Genomic DNA, 19,654 nt, shown 5'->3' with positions numbered 1-19,654 from the left:
GCCTCAACATCTATTATCCTCCCAAATATCTACTGTCTTCTTATGTGAAGATTTTTGCCCATATCTGATGCAAAAACAAACAAAAGCAACACAGATAATTACATGAAAAAATTATCTTTCCTTAAATATATACATACATTCATACAGGTATTTAAAATCAGTGCTGTAAGAGTAATTCCTCAAAGAAGTGTTTTCAGCATGTGGCAGTCAGACTGCAGGATTAACCAGAACCAACGTCTGCCTGTATGAAATCCATCAAATACTGACAAAACACTATCGTCAGTAGACCAATTTTTGCTATGCAGAGAGGTGTCCATCTTTACTAGGGGAGTTTTAGGGTCTAGATTTAATCGTGTAGAAGAGTTGAACACCTTTTCTTTTAAGAGGACAGTTTAGTGGGCTTCTTTAAAGTTACAGTTGCAAGACTATTTTGGATTTTAACGTGTTTTTGTTGAACTGCAGACAACCACAACATACAAAACCCATTACAGCTTAAGAAAAAAGAGGCTATTTTGCTAGTTGTTACTCGAATGCTTTGGGACACCTTCCCCAGCCACTATGACAAAAAAAATCCCACTCCTCTTTTCACAGACGGGCCACCGCTGCTCTGTAATACCAGAATCAACGCCACATTTTGCAGCGGCGGGAACCGCCAGAGCCAGCCTCAAGCACCCGCCATGTTCTCACCACAGCCCGGCTCCAGCAGGCGCCTGAGCCCCGCAGGCACTACCACAGCAATTGGCGCCCAGGCTGCGCGGAAGACCCGAGCGGGCGCCAAATGGCGGCCGGCTGCAGCCCCCGGAACACGGGCAGAGCCGCAAGGCCCCCCGGGCCGCCGCCGCCTCACGGCCGCCGCCCGCTCCCGCGCAGCCGCCCCTTGGCCGGGGCTGCCGTAGCCTTAGCAACTGCAGCGCCCAGTCCGGCCAGGCCCCGCCGCCGCCCGAGGAAAAGCCTAGAGTGGGCCCGGCCCGTGCCGCCCTCAGGGGAGCGGCCGCCCCCTTGTCCGGTGCTGAGGGGAGCCCGGCTTCGTGCTCGCTGGAGGGCCGGAGGAGGTTGTTTCTGCCTTACGCGGGCCGCGAGGGAAACCGTTTTACCTTGGGTTTATTTTACTTTGTGAAATCATGGATTCAAACTGTCTGTTAGCAGATGTTGAACTCGTTCCACAGAGACTGTATTTATGGTACTTGGCACATTCACACTCAAACGTAAGCCAGCTACAGACGCTTGGATGTGGTTTCCGTGTGTGCCCATCAAAGCCACAAAGCTGGGAGAAGCAGCAGATGCCAACCTGCACGAGGACAGCTCCACCATCACAGCCACAGTGCTCCATAAAAAAAGAGCAGTCAAAAATAATAAAAAAAAAAGTCCCCTAGGTCAAATCTTAGTCCTACAGAAGTCACAGACCTTTTTAGTTGTTTTTTTAATGACAATTTTCTAACTACTGTGATTCACATAAGAGAGAATTTTGTTCTGACATGCAATACTCCCTCTCCCCAGTACCTGGTGAAACAGCTTTATGTGTGTTCATTCTCTGAAAAACAAGCACTGTTCTTGAAAAAAAGTGTTTGAGATATGAATGGGAACAATACTAATTAAAAGTAAATATGCTGGATAAGTTATTCTTTTTGAACATTAACCAGTGATGTCAGTAAGTTAATCGTTAAATGCAAAATTAATGCTTGAAGTAATTATCAAATGAAAACCAGCTTTAGTGTAAGTAAAAAACAATTGTATTTCATTTGCAGATCATTTACATTTTCTTGAAATTAGCTGTTTGTACATCCTGTATATAATAATTTTATGTTTTATGGTATTACTTGACTTAAATTAACATTACAGTGATTCTTAAGTGTATTTGCTACAACTGAGGGTCACCCACTCTTGCTCTTTATATATAAATATTTATTTAAAAAAATCCTGATTACAAAAGTAATACAGAAGGCAAATCACAATAAAAGATGTTATTTACACATGAATTCCAGTATGTAGATATCGTTGATAATGAAACCCTGATTAATGTTTTTAAGTGCTATTTTCAAATTTCCAAACTGGCTAAAATCATTTTTAGTCAAAATAAGAGAACTGTGATAAAAGGTTGAAACATTGCCAAGTTATTAAAATTGAAAGTGTTAATAAACAGAAACTGACTGTTACTCTGATGAAATCAAGTCTAGACTGACTATGTGTCTCATAGTAGGCCTTCCATGGGGGCAGTTCCAGGGATGCTCAATCTCACCCATATGGGTGACCAGTTTTCTCATCTCCTGTATGTTCAGTGCAGTTCCAATCATCACCTGAAAGTAAATGCAAAAAAAAAAAATCTTACTCCATATTGACAACTGACATACAGATAAGAGCAGTACTTCCACTACTACAGCAAGTAAAATACTGTGCAAAGCATTAAAAGCGGAAAGACATACAAGAAGACAAAATAGAAACAAGTATGTTGTTCATCACTGCATTAGTTTGAACCAGAATAAAGAATTACCAGGATTCTTCCCAAGTTTCACTACACAAAGACAAGGAATAAAATGAAGGATGTTGGCTGCTGACACCTAGTAGTAAATAAACTTCTCTTGAAAGACGTATGCAGATACAGCCACATATGATACGACAGAAAATACTGTATTTACTTGAAAATAAACATCAAGTGCTGTATACTTACAGATTTTCTGCAAGCTCGAGAAGCAAACATCTGTCTGACCCTGGAGGGTCTACACATGACTCCGGGACAGTCACTTAACATGAAGATCAGCTCATCTATGTCTTGTGGACCAAAAGTCCAATTTTTGCTTGTTGGCAAAGATACTAACTTCACTCTCTGAGTTACAGGAGCTGAAAGATTTGCAATAATTAATAAAGAAACAGCCATTATTTTAAATTTATCATTAAAGAAGCATTATTTTTTCTTGAGAGAAAAACTGAGAACCTACTTTGATATGTTACTGTGTTCTGCATATATGACAAAATTTAAATTTAGCCTTTTGATGGGATTTTATTAGCTAACCAAAGCAATGACTATAGCAGACATGCTTTTGTTTTGAACATTAACCAAAAATTGTTTGCAAACTTAAAATCAGATAGATCTGATTTCTGACAAACCCTACAATTTCAAAGAGATTTATGAAGGTGTTTTGAGGTTATGTGACTAAAAAATAATCAAGGATTTTTGTTTGTTGCTAAAATATTAATAATTAATAGCATTTCAGGCAAAAAAATGGAGATTCTGAAGTGAAGAATATGGAAAAATCTGTAGTGACTTCCCAAATACTAAAGTGGTAACATACAGTACTTTCACAATCCTTCCCAATAAAGCTCTGAGATGTAAAGCAAGGATAACACATGTATAAGGAGCTTGCAATTTATGCAGTTTGATCAGAAATATATAGCAAGTTAATGCTACAGCCATAAAGACCAAAGAACACTATTTACCAATGCTATCTAATAGTTTAAAATTACTAGATTTACCATTTGCCTGTATCTAACCTTACCGGGACCCACAAGTGTAATAACAAAACAAAATTATTTTAGTGTGACACATCCAGAAAATACACATCCTGTCATAAAGCCGAACAGTGATGCCAAAGAGTCTACAGCAACTTGAAAAAAAAAAGGTGAGATAAATATTCTACAGCCTTCTGTTAAATAGTGCAAAACCACCACAGAACGATAATTTTTTTGTTTGTTTGTTTAAAAAAAAAGCCTCTATACAATAATACATTATTTTAATGTTTCTGCCTAAAGGGATTCTTGGATAAGAATGGGAATGAAGCCATAGAACTTCCTTACTTCCAGTAATTTTGACACAAACTCACCATCTTCATTTATCACAAAATCAAACCCATTTTTTCTGAATATTTCTAGGTTTTCAATCAATACTGTTTCATTTACAGCAGTTAAGTTGAGATTTTGAGGCCTGAAAGAGAGAAAAATACAGTATTGCATAGGTACATAGTAAAGACTGCTTAAAGTAGTGACAGCAACACAGGGCTCTCTGGGAGAACATTTCATTTTGCTTTGTAAAAAAATCTGACTACTGAGCAGAACACTTCGTTTCCAATTGTTACTCAACAGAGTAAAATGAACTGGGCAGCACTCCTTGGTGCTATAGCTGTTTCCCATATCTTCACTATATGACCAGGCTTACCAAATTAACATGTAATCCTGCCATGAAATCTGTTTGACCACTGACTTTCTGCATAGCTATGACTATCTGTGGAATTTCATTGTAACTCTATGTGAAGGTTGACTCTTTGGAACACTGAATGTAAAAATAACTTTTGTTGTAAGTATTTTGATTGTGTGAAATACTACGTAAGTATAATCATAGATACCTTTCAAAAACATTGAATTAAACTTGTAAATTAGAATTGTTAGAATAAACAATGAAAATACTTACGCTATCAGCTTCTGACCTTGAAGCACTGTGTGTTGTTGTAACATCTCAAAGTTGTATTTCTCATCAGTAGCATGTTGGTCAATTATGAAAAGATCAGAATTCAATTTTGCTATTATAAACCCTAAATTGAACTGGCCAATGATCTCCATTTTTGCAAACATTTCTTTACTGTATATAGAAAATATAAACAGATTACAAGTCAAACCACATCAGTTTCCATGTTAGTATAAAACTTTAAAACATCATTATCTCCCCTGCAGAACATACTTTACATTTAAAACAAAAACAAATACAAATACAATTGTAATTTAAGCAGGATATGAACAAGAAAAAAGAAAATGGTGATCTGGAATCTGGCACTGACTGATGATGCCACTCCTGGCACAGCACAATCCATCCTTAAAACAGGACTTGATCAGCATTCTTCCCATTATAAATACAGCCACTAGCAGTAATAAAATTAGAAACATGCAGTATGGTGATAGTCTAATTGAATAGCACTGAAAGCAGCATCATGGTTTTGAAGTAAGGTAGCACACACTTGCCGCCTTCTTGCTCTAAGAAGGCTTTGTTAATACCTTTTTCTTAAAATCAAAGTTTACAAATCATACACTGTTACTCCCCAGTGATCATCTGAACAAAATTTATTTCCACAGACACGTATCACTGAGTTTTAAATTCACATGAGGGAGAAATATGAGTTATGGAATCTATTTAGTGTGAAATTTGACATTATGAAATTTGACATTCCTCTGAAAATTACAAATCTTAGCCAAGTCAAATCTGAGGTTTGTTGCCTTTTTAATGTTTTTTTTTTCCACATTCTGCTTGCACTTAGTTCAAACAGCTGCAGACCTCTGTCACTCTTGCAAGAATGATGTTTTAATGGCGTAAGCTAGATAAGAGATCCCCAAAATTGGAAAGTAGATTTAAGCATCCTTTCCACCTCCCTCCACAAGACAGTTTATCTTTTTCCTTAAATGTATTGTGTTTATTTATGAGTACATGTTAAGAAGGTTAAAATACCTGATCTCTTTTCTTAATTCATCTTCTGCTACTTTATTTTCTCCAGGACTAATTTTTGCTCTAAATCTTCTGTAATTTTGCGTTTCTGTACTTTTCCGTTGTTGCTGCATTACCTTTCTTACCCTTTCCGCTAAAAGCTTCATAGAGAACTCAAGTGGCACAGTTTTCTTTTTAACTTCCACCGGTACATCAACAGTCGGCATGTAGTTTTTAGTATTCTTCACGTCAGGATGTATACCTGCCTTGAAGTCACCTGACTCACTTTTAAAACATTTTCCTCTTGGGGAAGAGTTACCCGCTTCCAGAGATAAGTTACTTTGATTATTCCAGTCATTCACGCGATTTAACTTAAGTTTACTGCCCAAGACCTGAACATCACATTCCAATGATTTCTCACCATGTCCAGCAGTTTTAGGACACTCATTTTGAAGTTGTTCTTCCGAGCTAGAGATTTCTTCTTCAGGAGGAATAATTACACTTTCACTATTGACGCAGCTCCCAGCTTCTGCTGTATTATATCCAACATCTGATTCAGAGGTGCTACAGAATCCAGAATCTGTATTGTCTTCTAATTTTCTCAAACATCTTTTTGGAATTGACATCTTTGATTCCGTCTCATGACAACTCTCAGACTCCTCACTCAAGGCAGTCTTTCGAGTCTTCACAGTACTCAAAACAGTATCCAGTGACAGTTGTCTAGGGGAGCTGTGCTGCTGTTTTGACCTTTTAGGGCTTTGAAAATTACTCTCTGTTTGGTGGAGAGAGAATGACTCCCTTAATCTTGCAAGAGTCATTCTTTTTCCTCCACTGCTTGCATTTTCAGTCTCAGAATCAAGCAGCATTTCTTCCCGAGGCTTTTCTGTTTCTTCAGGAAGTGTTTTCTTCAAGTTGCCTAATAAAACCAGAATAAAAAGTATTTCAAGATTTTAAGTTAACTTATAACTTAAGTTGAAACATACAGGGAATCACGTGCTTCAGTAAAAGGAGTGAAGGAAGAAGTAGAAAACTAACAAGCTCCTCAAAGGAGCCCTTCACTTTCAGACCATGACTGAGTACGAGCTGAAATGTATTACTATCCAATGGACAGGCAGCTACATCTTTAAGAAACTTAGTATGAATGAATTTATAGTATCTTTTTAAACTGCAACCACAATCAGTCCAATCAGCGCTCTTATTTATATTATCAAGAGTTTAAATGACTGAATGACAAAAGTGAATTGCTCTTCCACACCAATGGTCACTACAGAAGTCTGTGGGTGAGGAATTAAGGAGCTGGCACAACAAATACCTCTAGTACATGTGATTCACAGATAATTAGAGGACTTAAATCTTTCAGATTGTTGGTCCAACATGTATTTTACTAGAGATGAACCTAAAATAAATAATACTCTGTCTGCAACTGATCCAATACATAAAAAAGGAAATTAGAAGGGTTTTTATTGAAATGGGAGAGGAAGAAAAGCTCCTGTCAACATTGAAAAGCAACCCTGAAAGTTTACAGTGACGGGAGAAACAGTGATTTCTGTGGTTAATGTAAAAGAACTAAGTACTCAGATTTCAGTTTTTAAGACTTTAACCATTTTTTCAGAAGCACATTTACATAAACGATGATTCTGTCCAATAATCTTCACCTAGCCTTTTTAGTTAGATCATAAGCTCGCAGTAAGCATCCTGATATCGTCCATGACAGGTATAAAAAGTATTCTCTTTTTAAAAAGAACAGCCCAAACAAATCAGATATGATGTTTCATATACTTCCATGGGTTAAAAAATAAATAAATAGCAACAATGAAAAATAAATATACATTCTTTCTCTCTTCTTCTGGGAAGAACACAGAACTCTTCCCAGTATTTTGTGAAAATTCTTTCAGACATCAATTAATTTTGTGTTAATCTTTTCCCTATACAGGTGACTAAAAATCATACTGTATTAATAACTTTCAGTCTTCCTTTATTATATAATATTTCAGTGTAAGCAACACATGAAAAAATCTGCCCTGAAAGGCGTGTTAATTAAAAAACAGAAACTTTTGTAATTTCTTCCTTGGGCTTAAAGCACATTTTTCAACTCTCTACCATATATTATACATAAAACTTTCACATATTGTGTCCCACCTGTAATGTCCAGAAGTTTCTGATTGACGTTCAGCTTGTTAAGGTCACTACCAAACATCTCCATCAGAGAAGTTTTTAAAATTGCTAATAAAAGTTTTTCCTCCTGAAGTAAAATTTGCCTTTTGTCTGGAGTTACATTGATGTCAACACATTCTAAAAATCAAAAGAAAGACAACCATATTATACATGGAAAAATAAGTATTTCTTCCACCCTTTGTTCAAAGTTCCCTGCAGTTTTGCCCTCCATTTTTATTTCACAGGATTGAAAACAAAACCACGGTTAACATTCAAAGTATATCTGCAGATTAAACTTTTTTACCATTCTAGCAAACAAAACAGAAGCTAATTCTGTGCAGTAATATGATGATCTTGTGGTTAGCTTAAATACAAGATAGCATTTTTCTCATTCATTAAGAAGGTACTTCAGAGTCAAGTAGAGACTGTAGAGAAAAAGTAGAACCACAGCTAGACTCCATCCTCACCAAATGTAGATCAAAAAAATCATTTAATTGTATCACTGCATAAAGTTAAGGTTGGAAAAGCCCTCCAAGTTCATCTGGTCCAACCATCCCCCTACCACCACCGTCATCCACTAAACCGTGTCCCTAATGGGCCCCCAACCTTTCCTTAAACACCCCCAGGGACTGTTTTCTTAATAACTATTATATTATTTAAATAAGTACGATTTATTCCTCAATGAAGTTTTAGCCTTTACAGAAGTTACTGAAAATTATTCATAACTCACCAGAATCCACAGAAATGTTAAGGACAACAAAAGGATACTGGTGTTTATTGTACAAGTGATAAACTTCATTCACAACCTTGACAACCTGCAGAGGTGGAAAATCGATTAAAACTAGTACTATTATCTTGTCTTTCAAACCAGAATGCTATTTAACCCCCCACAAAACAACAAATGCTGTATACCTTATCTCATACAATTAAGCTTTTGTTCACGTAAATGGACCAAATGAAGACATTAACTCAAGACAGGAATTTGCAGCGTCAAGCCACAAATAGGTATATCAGCTACTAATCAATGAAGTGATTTTCAGAGGATAAAAAACAAGTTAGTGTTGCCATTGTTAGGAAACACAAAAAAACAATTCACCTTTGCTGGATCACATGGACGTTGGTTGATAAAGAAAAATTGCCTGTCTGTTGCGCTCCTTCCAACACCATGATCACAACGAGAAATGAAGCCTGTAATACTGTTGAATAAGAAAATAACAGTAAGGTAAAATGGAGGAGGAAAACAAAAGAAATTTTTCTGAGTCAGAGCATATTTCAGGGAAAAGTACTTTTTAAACTGCTAAAAGAAACCCTACTACACAGCATCAGCAAGTATGCATACTTGTTTTCCTCTCCCAGTTCCTTATCTAACAAATGCTTGACATTCAGCTCTAAAAAGTCGTCAGACGTTTGAAAAAATTATCGACTGATTTAAAAAAAGTGGCATTTGTCATTTTTTTTGCTCTGACAGCAGGAGAGGTCAATTGTGAACTGGCATTGGTCAGATATTGATGCATCTATTTGTCAACCTCACCTATAGTGAGGGGGAAAAAAACACTTTAAGTAAAGGGTAATTTACTTACACAAACTGATTCACATTCATTTCATACCATTTCTCAGTAACATTACTGAAGAAATACAGGTGTAAACCATGGATACAACTCAGGCATGCAATTACTCAGAGCACCTTCATGGATGACATTCAACAGAAGATTACAGTAATATAAAACTAGATGGGTCACAAGGAATAGCAGTTCAGTTATTCCCTCTCATCTGACTGCCAACATCTTAGTCCTGTCCTGAGTCATCTTTTTTAATCAAGGGATGTTGTTTCCCAAACTGTATACTAATACCTAATATGCTGTTCTTAGTTATTTTTAGTACTGTTAATTGCATTTTTATTTTAATTTAGGATTATGCTAAAATGCCACTGGCAACACTGTTTTGTACTTCTATAATTACCTATAAAGATTTTGTGGCATGTCAGTAGCGTTAAGTCCATATTCTTCACAAACAGCTTCATTAGGAGGTAGCTGAACAAAAGGGATGAGGCTCTGCAACTAAAAAAAAAAAAAAGAGTCAATTTTAGAATAGAATAGAATAGAATAGAATAGAATAGAATAGAATAGAATAGAATAGAATAGAATAGAATAGAATAGAATAGAATAGAATAGAATAGAATAGAATAGAATATCCTGAGTTGGAAGGGACCCTTAAGGATCATCAAGTCCAACTCTTGACACCGCACAGGTCTACCCAAAAGTTCAGACCATGTGCCTAAGTTCACAGTCCAATCTCTTCTTAAATTCAGACAGGCTCGGTGCAGTGACCACTTCCGTGGGGAGCCTGTTCCAGTGTGCAACCACCCTCTCTGTGAAGAACCCCCTCCTGACGTCCAGCCTAAATTTCCCCTGCCTCAGCTTAACCCCGTTCCCGTGGGTCCTGTCACTAGTGTTAATGGAGAAAAGGTCTCCTGCCTCTCGACACCCCCTTACGAGGAAGTTGTAGACTGTGATGAGGTCTCCCCTCAGCCTCCTCTTCTCCAGGCTGAACAGGCCCAGTGACCTCAGCCGTTCTTCGTACGTCTTCCCCTCAAGGCCTTTCACCATCTTCGTAGCCCTCCTCTGGACACTTTCCAACAGTTTCATGTCCTTTTTATACTGTGGTGCCCAGAACTGCACACAGTACTCGAGGTGAGGCCGCACCAGCGCAGAGTAGAGCAGGACAATCACCTCCCTTGACCTACTAGCGATGCCGTGCTTGATGCACCCCAGGACACGGTTGGCCCTCCTGGCTGCCAGGGCACACTGCTGGCTCATATTCAACTTGCTGTCTACCATGACCCCCAGATCCCTCTCTTCTAGGCTGCTCTCCAGCGTCTCATCGCCCAGTCTGTACGTGCAGCCAGGGTTTCCCCGTCCCAGGTGCAGGACCCGGCACTTGCTCTTATTGAACTTCATGCGGTTGGTGATCGCCCAGCTCTCCAACCTATCCAGATCCCTCTGTAAGGCCTTTACGCCCTCATTTGAGTCCACAACTCCTCCAAGTTTGGTGTCATCAGCAAACTTGCTCAAAATACCCTCTATTCCTACATCCAGATCATTTATAAAAATATTGAAAAGTACCGGCCCTAAAATGGAGCCTTGAGGGACCCCACTGGTGACCGCCCGCCAGCCTGACGCAGCCCCATTTACCATAACCCTTTGGGCCCTGCCCGTTAGCCAATTGCTCACCCATCATATGATGTTTTTATTTAGCTGTATGGTGGACATTTTGTCCAGTAGGATCCTATGGGAAACCGTGTCAAAAGCCTTGCTGAAGTCCAAAAAAATCACATCAGCTGGTTTCCCTTGGTCCACCATATGGGTAATTTTCTTCTATTACTATTTATTAACCTTAAACTCCATTTGATAAAAGGGTATTTCTTTTCAAGTTGACTCATTCAAACTACCCAAAACCCAAATCTAGCCTAGCAGAAGGCACTAACACTGCTAAGTGCTGAAGGTATCGCTACGTTTAAGGATAGATTTAGATTAGACATTAAGAAGTTATTTACTATGAGGATGGTAAGGCACTAACTAGAACAGGCTGCCCAGAGAAGCTGTGGATGCCCCATCCCCTTTTACTGCACAAGGAGCAGTAAAATATTTTTGGATATTTTGATATTACCTAACCAAGTTATAATCGATATGTTCTACTCAGGTAACACTGAATTTTCATCTACACTTGTTGCTATCTGGCAAGACAAAGTTACATCTTCTGTCTAGTCTTTCAGCTACAGCATGAACAGGCTGTGAAAACTGCAAGAACACTCTGAAGGGTAGAAGGGCTTAACAAGCAGAAGGCAGCTATCAAGCACTCAGTATTCCTGGTAGTTGTAGAGTATGGTTCTAGAAAGGGTGCTTTGAGTTTCTTTCCTTTTTGCTTCCTACTAGATGCTAATAATTATTTTTATAGCTATTATTTAGAAAGCATCAGAGTCCACACTTCTACAGGGGCTGACTGCAACATCCATTTAAAGGTTAATGAGGCAGGCGTTGCCTCAATTTTCTATTTCCCAGTTAAGACTGTCACATCACAACTATTTTTAGGATTATTTTTTTAATTGCTTGCTCTTGCAACAGACTTTGATGTCCATAATGTTTTTTGAAAGCACAAATCACACACCTTCAAAGGCTTTCTGTCAGAACAACTCATAAAACTGGCTTCAGAGATATTAAGCATTAACCCTACCTCCTAAATCATCTCATCCATCAAAACAGTTCCTCTCCGATTTAGGAACTCCAGATGAACCATAAAGGCTGCATTGTTTCCCCTTCTTCAACCTGTAGGGTGTGCTAGAAGTCAACACAAGCTCCATCCTTGTGTATTTTTAAAGGTTTCCTGCAGCCCCTCTATTTTAATAAGGCGTTAAAACTACATCTCTCCAACTACATGCTACTGAAAAGGGAGGTAATGTAATACCTGTTTTTGCCCAAATACTGCTCCAATGTTTTCCTTTAAACTAGGACTTCCAGTAGTGGATACCACAGAGCTTTTTTTCCCTTGGCCAACCTGATTAGTGCAATTAATCCGCACTCCTTTTGAAATAATACAGTATGCTTGCAATATCTGGACCATTTTTGCATATTCCTATTAAAGAAAAGAGAAAGTTCACACTTATACAAAATGTCTTTTTAAAACAAAATTGTACAACATTTTCAATATTTGCATGCAACAGAGACTTTATTGTGTTCAAAAGGGGGAGTGTCAGATTTTTTCTAATTGTTACAAGCTAAATGTAGGTGTATATATATATATATACACATATATGAAAAATAGATGTGTGCAAATAGTCATATTTTTTATTAATCCATGTCATATTTACAAGATTGATATTCAGTCATTTTTAACACAGCATTCCCTGATTTTAAAATACACAAAAGTGATGTTGTTGTTTCTTTTCAACATATGAAAATTTGAGATTGCGCCTCTAAAACTATTCATTGTAATTCGGAAGTGTGCATATGGGCACACTGCTTATTATATGAAGACGTAAGACAGACGTGAAAGAGTCTGACAATGTCAGAACTGAACATTATTCAGCAGTGAAAAAAATTGAGGTAAGCCAGTCTTAAATTAATAATTTCTGATTTAACCTACCTTTTTAATGTTTCTTTGAAATTCTTTATGTCGTACTGGCAGAGTATAAAACAACTGCTGTATGTTAACAGTTGTTCCTTGTTGTCGTGGATAAGGAGTTTTCTGAGTAATTTTACCATTGTGATCAAATACCAAACGAGTCCCAACCTTTGCAGATTTATGGCAGGTAAAAATGGTAACATCACTGATGGAGGGAAGAAGGCAACAGAATTACTGACTGAGCATTACCTTTTCTTAACCATTCCTTACAACCTAGTCAGGCACAGAAAGCATTCATGTATTTTTAATTATAGTTTTCACCACAACCAACTTAAAATAAAACTGAATAGTAGTATAACATTTTGCTAGCTACAACACAAACATTTTTATCCTTTTCATTCTTCTCATATAAAATGCAAAGTTAAAATCTGGTTTGGTAGGACACTACACTTGTCATACTAACACACAACAGCAGAATATTCTTGTTGCAAAAAAAGCTGTGCTATTTGAAACACAGTTTCTCTTGGAGGAGTTTAAATGCAGTTTTAATGAATTGCAGTAATTGCAGTCTAGCAATTGCAGCACTTAGGTATAACATCAGGTTATCAAAGACTTCTGCAAATGCACAATTCCATCCTGCAGAGACTTGCATACTGAAGTAACGCTAAATTTTGTACATAAAAGGACCATTCAAAAGCTTAGAATCTTAGAATAATTTTGGATGGAAATAACCTCAGGATGTTGTGCAACCTACTACTCAGAATGGAGCTTACCTCAAGTAACTGCAAATTCCAAAGCCTCAATTTATCAATAACGTTAAGCTGAAAAGTTGGCTTCAGTCTTTTTTTGAGTATAGTAACTTTCTACTAGTAAGAAGGTTAACGTTAATACCTTAATGCACACAGTGAACTGAGAGCTTCACCTCGAAACCCAAATGTTTCGACATGTACTAGATCAGAAAAATCTTGTATCTTTGATGTGTAATGTTTCAGAGCTGGAAAGAGATATTTAAAATATATATTTCACTTCAAAGTGACAGTGGTATATGCAAGTAGGCTTTGCATGCATATCAAGAAGCAAAGAAGACTTTTGTATTATTCGTTATTTAGATAATAATCAGAGGCAAAATAATTAAATATGCAATGTTTCTGCTATACAAGATCTCTCTAAAACCCTCAGATATACCTGTTAGTACATACTTACACCTCAAACTCACACAGCATTATTGGCACGTGCATCACAAGATGCTTCATAGCAGCATGCAGTAACTGCTTCTGCCACTGTTGTACCTGTCACAGATGCTGCCATGCAAAAAAAAATCAACTGCAGAGCCATGCTGTGTAACTGTATACAGCAGGCAGGGATAAGCCTGTGCACCGTGACCACAGCTGGGAAGGACTCACTCTACACGACCAGCACAGCTCTAGTCACCAGGTAACAACCTTAGCTCCTGACAGTGCTCCTGAACATTACAGGAAAGAGGAAATATGAGTATTTCCATTGCAATGGCTAGTTACATTTATCAGACAGTATCGGGGCTGCCATCATTCTGCATTACTTAAAAATAGCAAATGGAAAATTTGACAGTCAAGCATGTGATGTCAGTTCATGGTCTGCAAATACTCCAGTTTGTAATTCATTTCTCAAAAGCAGTCACTCTCACAAAGTTTGCCTCCTTCAGCAGTGACTGATGACTCAACATGAATAAATCTACATGAACAGTTCTGGGGCATTCTCCTCTATAATTACATCTGTTCTATGTTCCACTTAAACAAGCAATCAAATCAAAGTCTACTTCTGAGCTACAAGAACTATAACCACAACAGCACTTAGGAAGTTCATTCTAGTTTTGCTCAAGTCACTGCAAGTCATGCAAGTGTTATGTAAATGCCAAGTACTCATTAAAAATAAGCAGATATAGAAAATTTGTAAAAAACAACAACACAACATAGTAGTAATTATACTGAAAATATATTTTCAACGTGTCCAGGTTAAACTTACTCAAGCCTTCAAAGTTTTCTTCTTCCACTCCACCTCCATTATCTGAAACCTCTATCAGTTCTGTCCCATGATCCTTCAGTTTTATATCTACAAATTTGACAAATAAAGTCTTTTAACTCTGCATGCTAATAGGCAACATTCAGCATTAATTCTGTACTTTGAAGAGATTTACCATGCAACTGTTTTCCATACAGTTTTAACGAAAACAAAAATTTCTCATATCTGTCAAAACCCAGACAACCTAATGCAAGCCTGCTTGTACTTTCGGGTCATGCTTTGGCCTGTGAGGAAGTTTTCCCCATTGTAACAGCTCTTAGCCTGGCAGTTCTGTTAACTGCACTCCTGCCTTAAAGGTCTGCGAGCTTGAGGCAGCAGAGCCAAATCACCACAGCAATTTAGGAGCAGAGCAGGCTGCCGATGAAGAAACGCAGATAAACTGAGCCTGCACGAGCTCATCTGGTGCCCAGGAACCCAAACGCTTCGTGGATACGAGTGGTAAAATCGCTGCCAACGCACTCTGATGTGCACCCCGCAGCGAGGAAACAGGCACATCCCCAGCCTCGGGGCGGTTCGGGGAGCGCTAACAGGCTCCTTACCGATGTTGGTGGCTCCCGCGTCCAGGCTGTTCTCCACCAGCTCCTTGACGGCGGTGCCGAGGCTCAGGACGACCTGCCCGGAGCAGATGCGATGCACGGACCTGCTGTCGATGGCCCTGATGGCCTTGGCGGGCTCCGGGCTGCAAACAGAGAGAAGGGATGGGGGGCGCGGGGCGGCCTCTGGGGGGAACGGCGGGACCCGGGCGGGGCGGGCCCAGCAAGACGCGACCGCTGCGGGGCCCGGCACGGGGAGGGGCAGGGGGAGGCCCCCGGCATCTCCGGGCACACGGAGGCCAAAGGGGCCCGGGCCCCGTTCCCGTTCCCGTTCCCGTTCCCTCACCTGGGCTCCGCCGCCGCCTCCATCGCGCCCCCCTCAGCCGCCCGCCTCCTCCACGGCCCCGCTCGCCTCAGGAAGCCCCGCCCCCTCCGGCTCCCGCCATTGGCCACCGGAGAAAAGCGCCCACCAATCCCCATCCCCTCTTCCCCCCTTCCTCGCCAGCAATTGGCCGACAGAACTGCCCAATCGCACCCCGCGCCGTTCTCCCCGCGGCGACACGCTGACTGACTCAGTAGCTCCCCCCTCCCTCCGACCAATAGGAAGAAGGCGAGAGGCACCCGCGCGGCGTCCTCCGGCTCTCATTGGGCGGCGGGCCCGTCAGTACGGAGCCCTGCCCAATGGGCGCGGCGGGGGGGCGGTGCGGCGCGGCGCGGCGCTGCGCGGAGCGGGGGCGCCATGCCGATGTACAAGGTGAAGCCGCTGCACGGGGCGCCGGGCGTGCTGCGGGCCGAGCAGCTGCCGAGCTGCATGTACCGCCTGCCCTGCCTGCACCGCGCCGCGCCGCCCCCGCAGGTAGGAGCGGCCCCGCCGCCACACGGCTCCCCTCACGCGCGGCTCGGGCGCGGCCCCGCGGGGCTCTCGCGGGCTGCGCCTCGGCTCCGGCTCTCATTTTGGGGTCTTTCTCGCTTTTGGGGGTCGTTCTCTCTTTTTTAGGCTCTCTTTCTTTCCTTTTGTTTTTTAAATTCTTTTCTCTGGGGCTGGTCGGGCCGGTTCTAAGCGGCCGGGCGGGGCCGAGGCCCCTGTGTGGTGCCCGTCCCTCCGGCAGCCGAGGCGCGGAGCCTTGGGAGGGGCCGAGGCAGCGCCCGGCCTGGCCCGGACCCGCCCCGGGGATGGGGCCGCCGCAGCCTCTCTGGGCAGCCTGTGCCGGGGCCTCGTCGCCCTCTGAGGGAGGAATTGCCTCCTAACCTCGAATCTGCCTCTCCCCTCGTTTAGTTTAAAGCCGTTCCCCCTCGTCCTGTCGGTATCTGATTGAGCAAGGAGTTGTTCTCCGTCTTTTTTTATAAGCCTCCTTTAAGGGCTGAGCGGTTGCAGTGAAACGCCAAGTGCATCGTGAGTCTGCCTGGCTCCATCCCCTCAGCTCTGTCAGCAGCCCCGTGAATTCCCCAGCACCCACGGCCCGGCTCAGCCCGGCAGCGCCGTGTTCAGAGCATGCGGCTCGCCATGGGGAGCCCTGAAGAGGATTAAGCTCGGGGGGCAGATCTTAACAGGAACCCTCAGTAGCACGCTTAGCACTGCAACAGCCACGGGCTAACCACCAGCCTCCTCCAACACTGGGGTTTATCTTGTATAATTGTGTGCTTGCCAAAACCCATTCGCTTAAAGAAGTGTCTCAGCATATTCTCTATGAGAATGGTGTGTAAGCTGGTGGCGTGATCCCGCTTAGATACCTTGCTTATCTCTTTATCCATTAGCCGGAAAGATGAAGTCCGGTCGATAGGTTGGGTTTCTTTAATGGCTGTGTTCAGGAGGCTTAGAAATTGACTACCTACATACAGATTTTTCTTAACATTGATGTAAGGCTGTAAATTTAAAGCCTCCCATGGAAATGTATTCTTCGTCTTTTAAAGAGGTCACATTGTAAGATGGGAGACTTCTAGGCGGAAACTGAGATAACAGAAAAATCCACTGGGATTAGCATATCACAAAATCCATGGGTTTGGGGTTTTGATTTTTTTTTTTTTTTTTTTTTTCTCATAAGTTCGTGTTCTCTGAAACAAAGAGCAATCTCATACAAGGTACCACCCATCTAAAGCTGCAGCTTTAGACAAACAGATTTCACCAATTTGTTTAAAGAAGATATAACCTGTTTCACCACATCCATACAGATTGGAGAGGTAGACAGAGGACCTTAATATGCCATGATGTAGGGTTATGATTTGAATAACGTGTTCAAAGTCTTTCAGAATCTGTCAAGTAAGCTGTGAACTATTTAGACTTTGAGCTGATTGAACACTTCTGTTATTTTCTTTTTTCCCTGTTGTAGGAAGAGGTTGACCCATCGCTTCAAGCGCTTGAGTCCCGCCAGGAGGAGATTCTCAAACGCTTATATGAGCTGAAGAGTGCCGTCGATGGTCTCTCAAAGATGATACAAACTCCTGATGCTGACTTTGATGTAACTAACGTAATTCAAACTGATGAATGTTCTACTTTGACAACAAATGGAGCAGATTTAGATTTGATGCTCGGAAAGGTAAGTTCCATTCAGTATATACAAGGATGGATATTTTCTTTGCCCTCAGCTCCTCAGGGGTGTCAGGGAGGCGTTGAAACTTGAAACACTCAGAACTCAATTTACAAGACATTACATTCTTAGGAATAACCTACAACTACCAATTTATTTTGGGCATACAAATTAAAGCTAAGTCTTTATAAACATTAAACCATATATATTCTCATTTTGATACCAACCCAAGATGGAATGGCTAATGTGGAAATCACAACAGTTGGTTGTTTCTTTGTTACTAACTGGAACTTTTGACTTCAGGTTGGACTAGAGTTTATTGTGATCATGTTTGTAAACTGTTTTATTATTGAAGAAGAAAGATGTTTAATTCTTTTAAGTAAACCTTAAATGTGCAAACTTGAATTGTTTGAATATCCATAGAGTTTTAGACACATGTGCATGGCTTTGTACATTCTGGTGTCAAATGAAAAAAAAAAACAGCACTTCAAAGTCTTATTGGGAAAATATCTTATCTGCTGATTTATTTTTTTGCTTTCCATTCAGGATTACGGTGCCCTGAAAGATATTGTAATCAATGCAAATCCTTCTCTACCTCCATTGTCGTTATTAGTACTACACAGTCTGCTTTGTGAGCACTATAAAATATTATCAGCTGTTCACACACATTCATCAGTGAAAAGTGTACCAGAAAGTCTCTTGAAATGCTTTGGAGAGCCAACTAAGAAGCAGCCACGCCATGAGTATCAGTTGGGCTTTACTCTCATCTGGAAGGATGGTAAGAATAAGTTATCTTGCAGGTGAATACTTAATAATAGGTCAGAAAATGAAACTTGGGCTATAAAACAGATGCTTTGCTGTCTTTTTGCTGACACGTGATAGACACTATTGCAGGCAACATTTTTTTTTGCTCTTCTTGTAAGTATGGACTTGAAATTTCATAGCTGTATGTAGTAATGGGAACAGAGCAGGAAAACTGAATTACTGCTATTAAAATACAAATGGCATTTAACAGGTGGTTATTTGAAAAACACCTCTATGCAAAAATCCTGTGGGTACAGTTTCTACAAGTAATTTATTGGAATATAAATTAGGTGAGAGACTTTGGACTGAAGTTTGCAATGTGAGCCTTTCTTTTATTTTATGCTAGGTTCTTGCATTAGCTTTAGTATTTAGACTAAGAAAACTGAAAGTTGGTCATAAAGTTAACAGTGGGCTGGCATCACAAATGAAATAAATTTTGAATTACCAGTTTATTTAGCTTCTCTACCGTGCGGTAATCACTTTTCTTTTCTCGATTTCAGTTCCAAAGCCTCAGATGAAGTTTAGCATTCAAACGATGTGCCCAATTGAAGGAGAAGGGAACATTGCTAGATTTCTCTTTTCCCTTTTTGGCCAGAAGTACAATGCAGTTACTTCAACTCTGATTGACAGCTGGGTTGATACCGCCATCTTCCAGCTAAAAGAAGGGAGCAGTAAAGAGAGAGGAGCAGTCTTGCGATCTATGAATGCTGCCCTGGGCAAGACACCGTGGCTGGTGGGAAATGAACTCACTGTGGCAGACATTGTCGCGTGGTGTGCACTTCAGCAGACAGGTAGTACAAATGCTGCACCAGCCAACGTGCAAAAGTGGATGAAGTCCTGTGAAAACTTAGCACCTTTCAGCTCTGTTATTAAGTTACTAAAGTAAAGCTGTACTCTTCATCATGGTATAATTTTAATCTTTTTCCACCTCGTGGCTATTGTAGTGGTTTGAGTCCTTTCTGAGCTACTCAATTTCTACAGTTGGACAGAACTCTAAAACCAATAAAAGATTACAGCGACCTTTTGTGTGATCTTCCTTCTTTGTAACCCATGTGTAACAA

At 40.6% G+C, this 19,654-nt stretch overlaps 2 protein-coding genes across 2 annotated transcripts; one reads left to right on the top strand and one right to left on the bottom strand.

Annotated features, from left to right (window-relative positions):
• Nucleotides 1-1,881: 1,881 nt before the first annotated feature.
• On the bottom strand, nt 1,882-15,656 carry PMS2 (PMS1 homolog 2, mismatch repair system component). Its single transcript, XM_084295773.1, has 15 exons — nt 15,611-15,656; nt 15,271-15,410; nt 14,675-14,761; nt 13,565-13,667; nt 12,695-12,878; nt 12,017-12,184; nt 9,515-9,612; nt 8,652-8,751; nt 8,286-8,370; nt 7,541-7,693; nt 5,426-6,317; nt 4,400-4,567; nt 3,816-3,916; nt 2,666-2,835; nt 1,882-2,294 (listed from the first exon to the last, which is right to left on the bottom strand). Exons 1-15 carry the CDS (start codon nt 15,631-15,633, stop codon nt 2,151-2,153), a joined length of 2,616 nt encoding a protein of 871 aa, XP_084151899.1. The 5' UTR covers nt 15,634-15,656; the 3' UTR covers nt 1,882-2,150.
• Nucleotides 15,657-15,966: 310 nt separating this feature from the next.
• On the top strand, nt 15,967-19,613 carry AIMP2 (aminoacyl tRNA synthetase complex interacting multifunctional protein 2). Its single transcript, XM_084296209.1, has 4 exons — nt 15,967-16,120; nt 17,592-17,798; nt 18,336-18,567; nt 19,094-19,613. The coding sequence occupies exons 1-4, from the start codon at nt 16,004-16,006 to the stop codon at nt 19,477-19,479; spliced, it is 942 nt and encodes a 313-aa protein (XP_084152335.1). The 5' UTR covers nt 15,967-16,003; the 3' UTR covers nt 19,480-19,613.
• Nucleotides 19,614-19,654: the final 41 nt, after the last annotated feature.

Source organism: Netta rufina (genome assembly GCF_964035555.1).
Source record: "Netta rufina genome assembly, chromosome: 15".
NCBI classification, from domain to species: Eukaryota; Metazoa; Chordata; class Aves; order Anseriformes; family Anatidae; genus Netta; species Netta rufina.
This window is presented reverse-complemented; position numbering and strand designations above follow the sequence as displayed.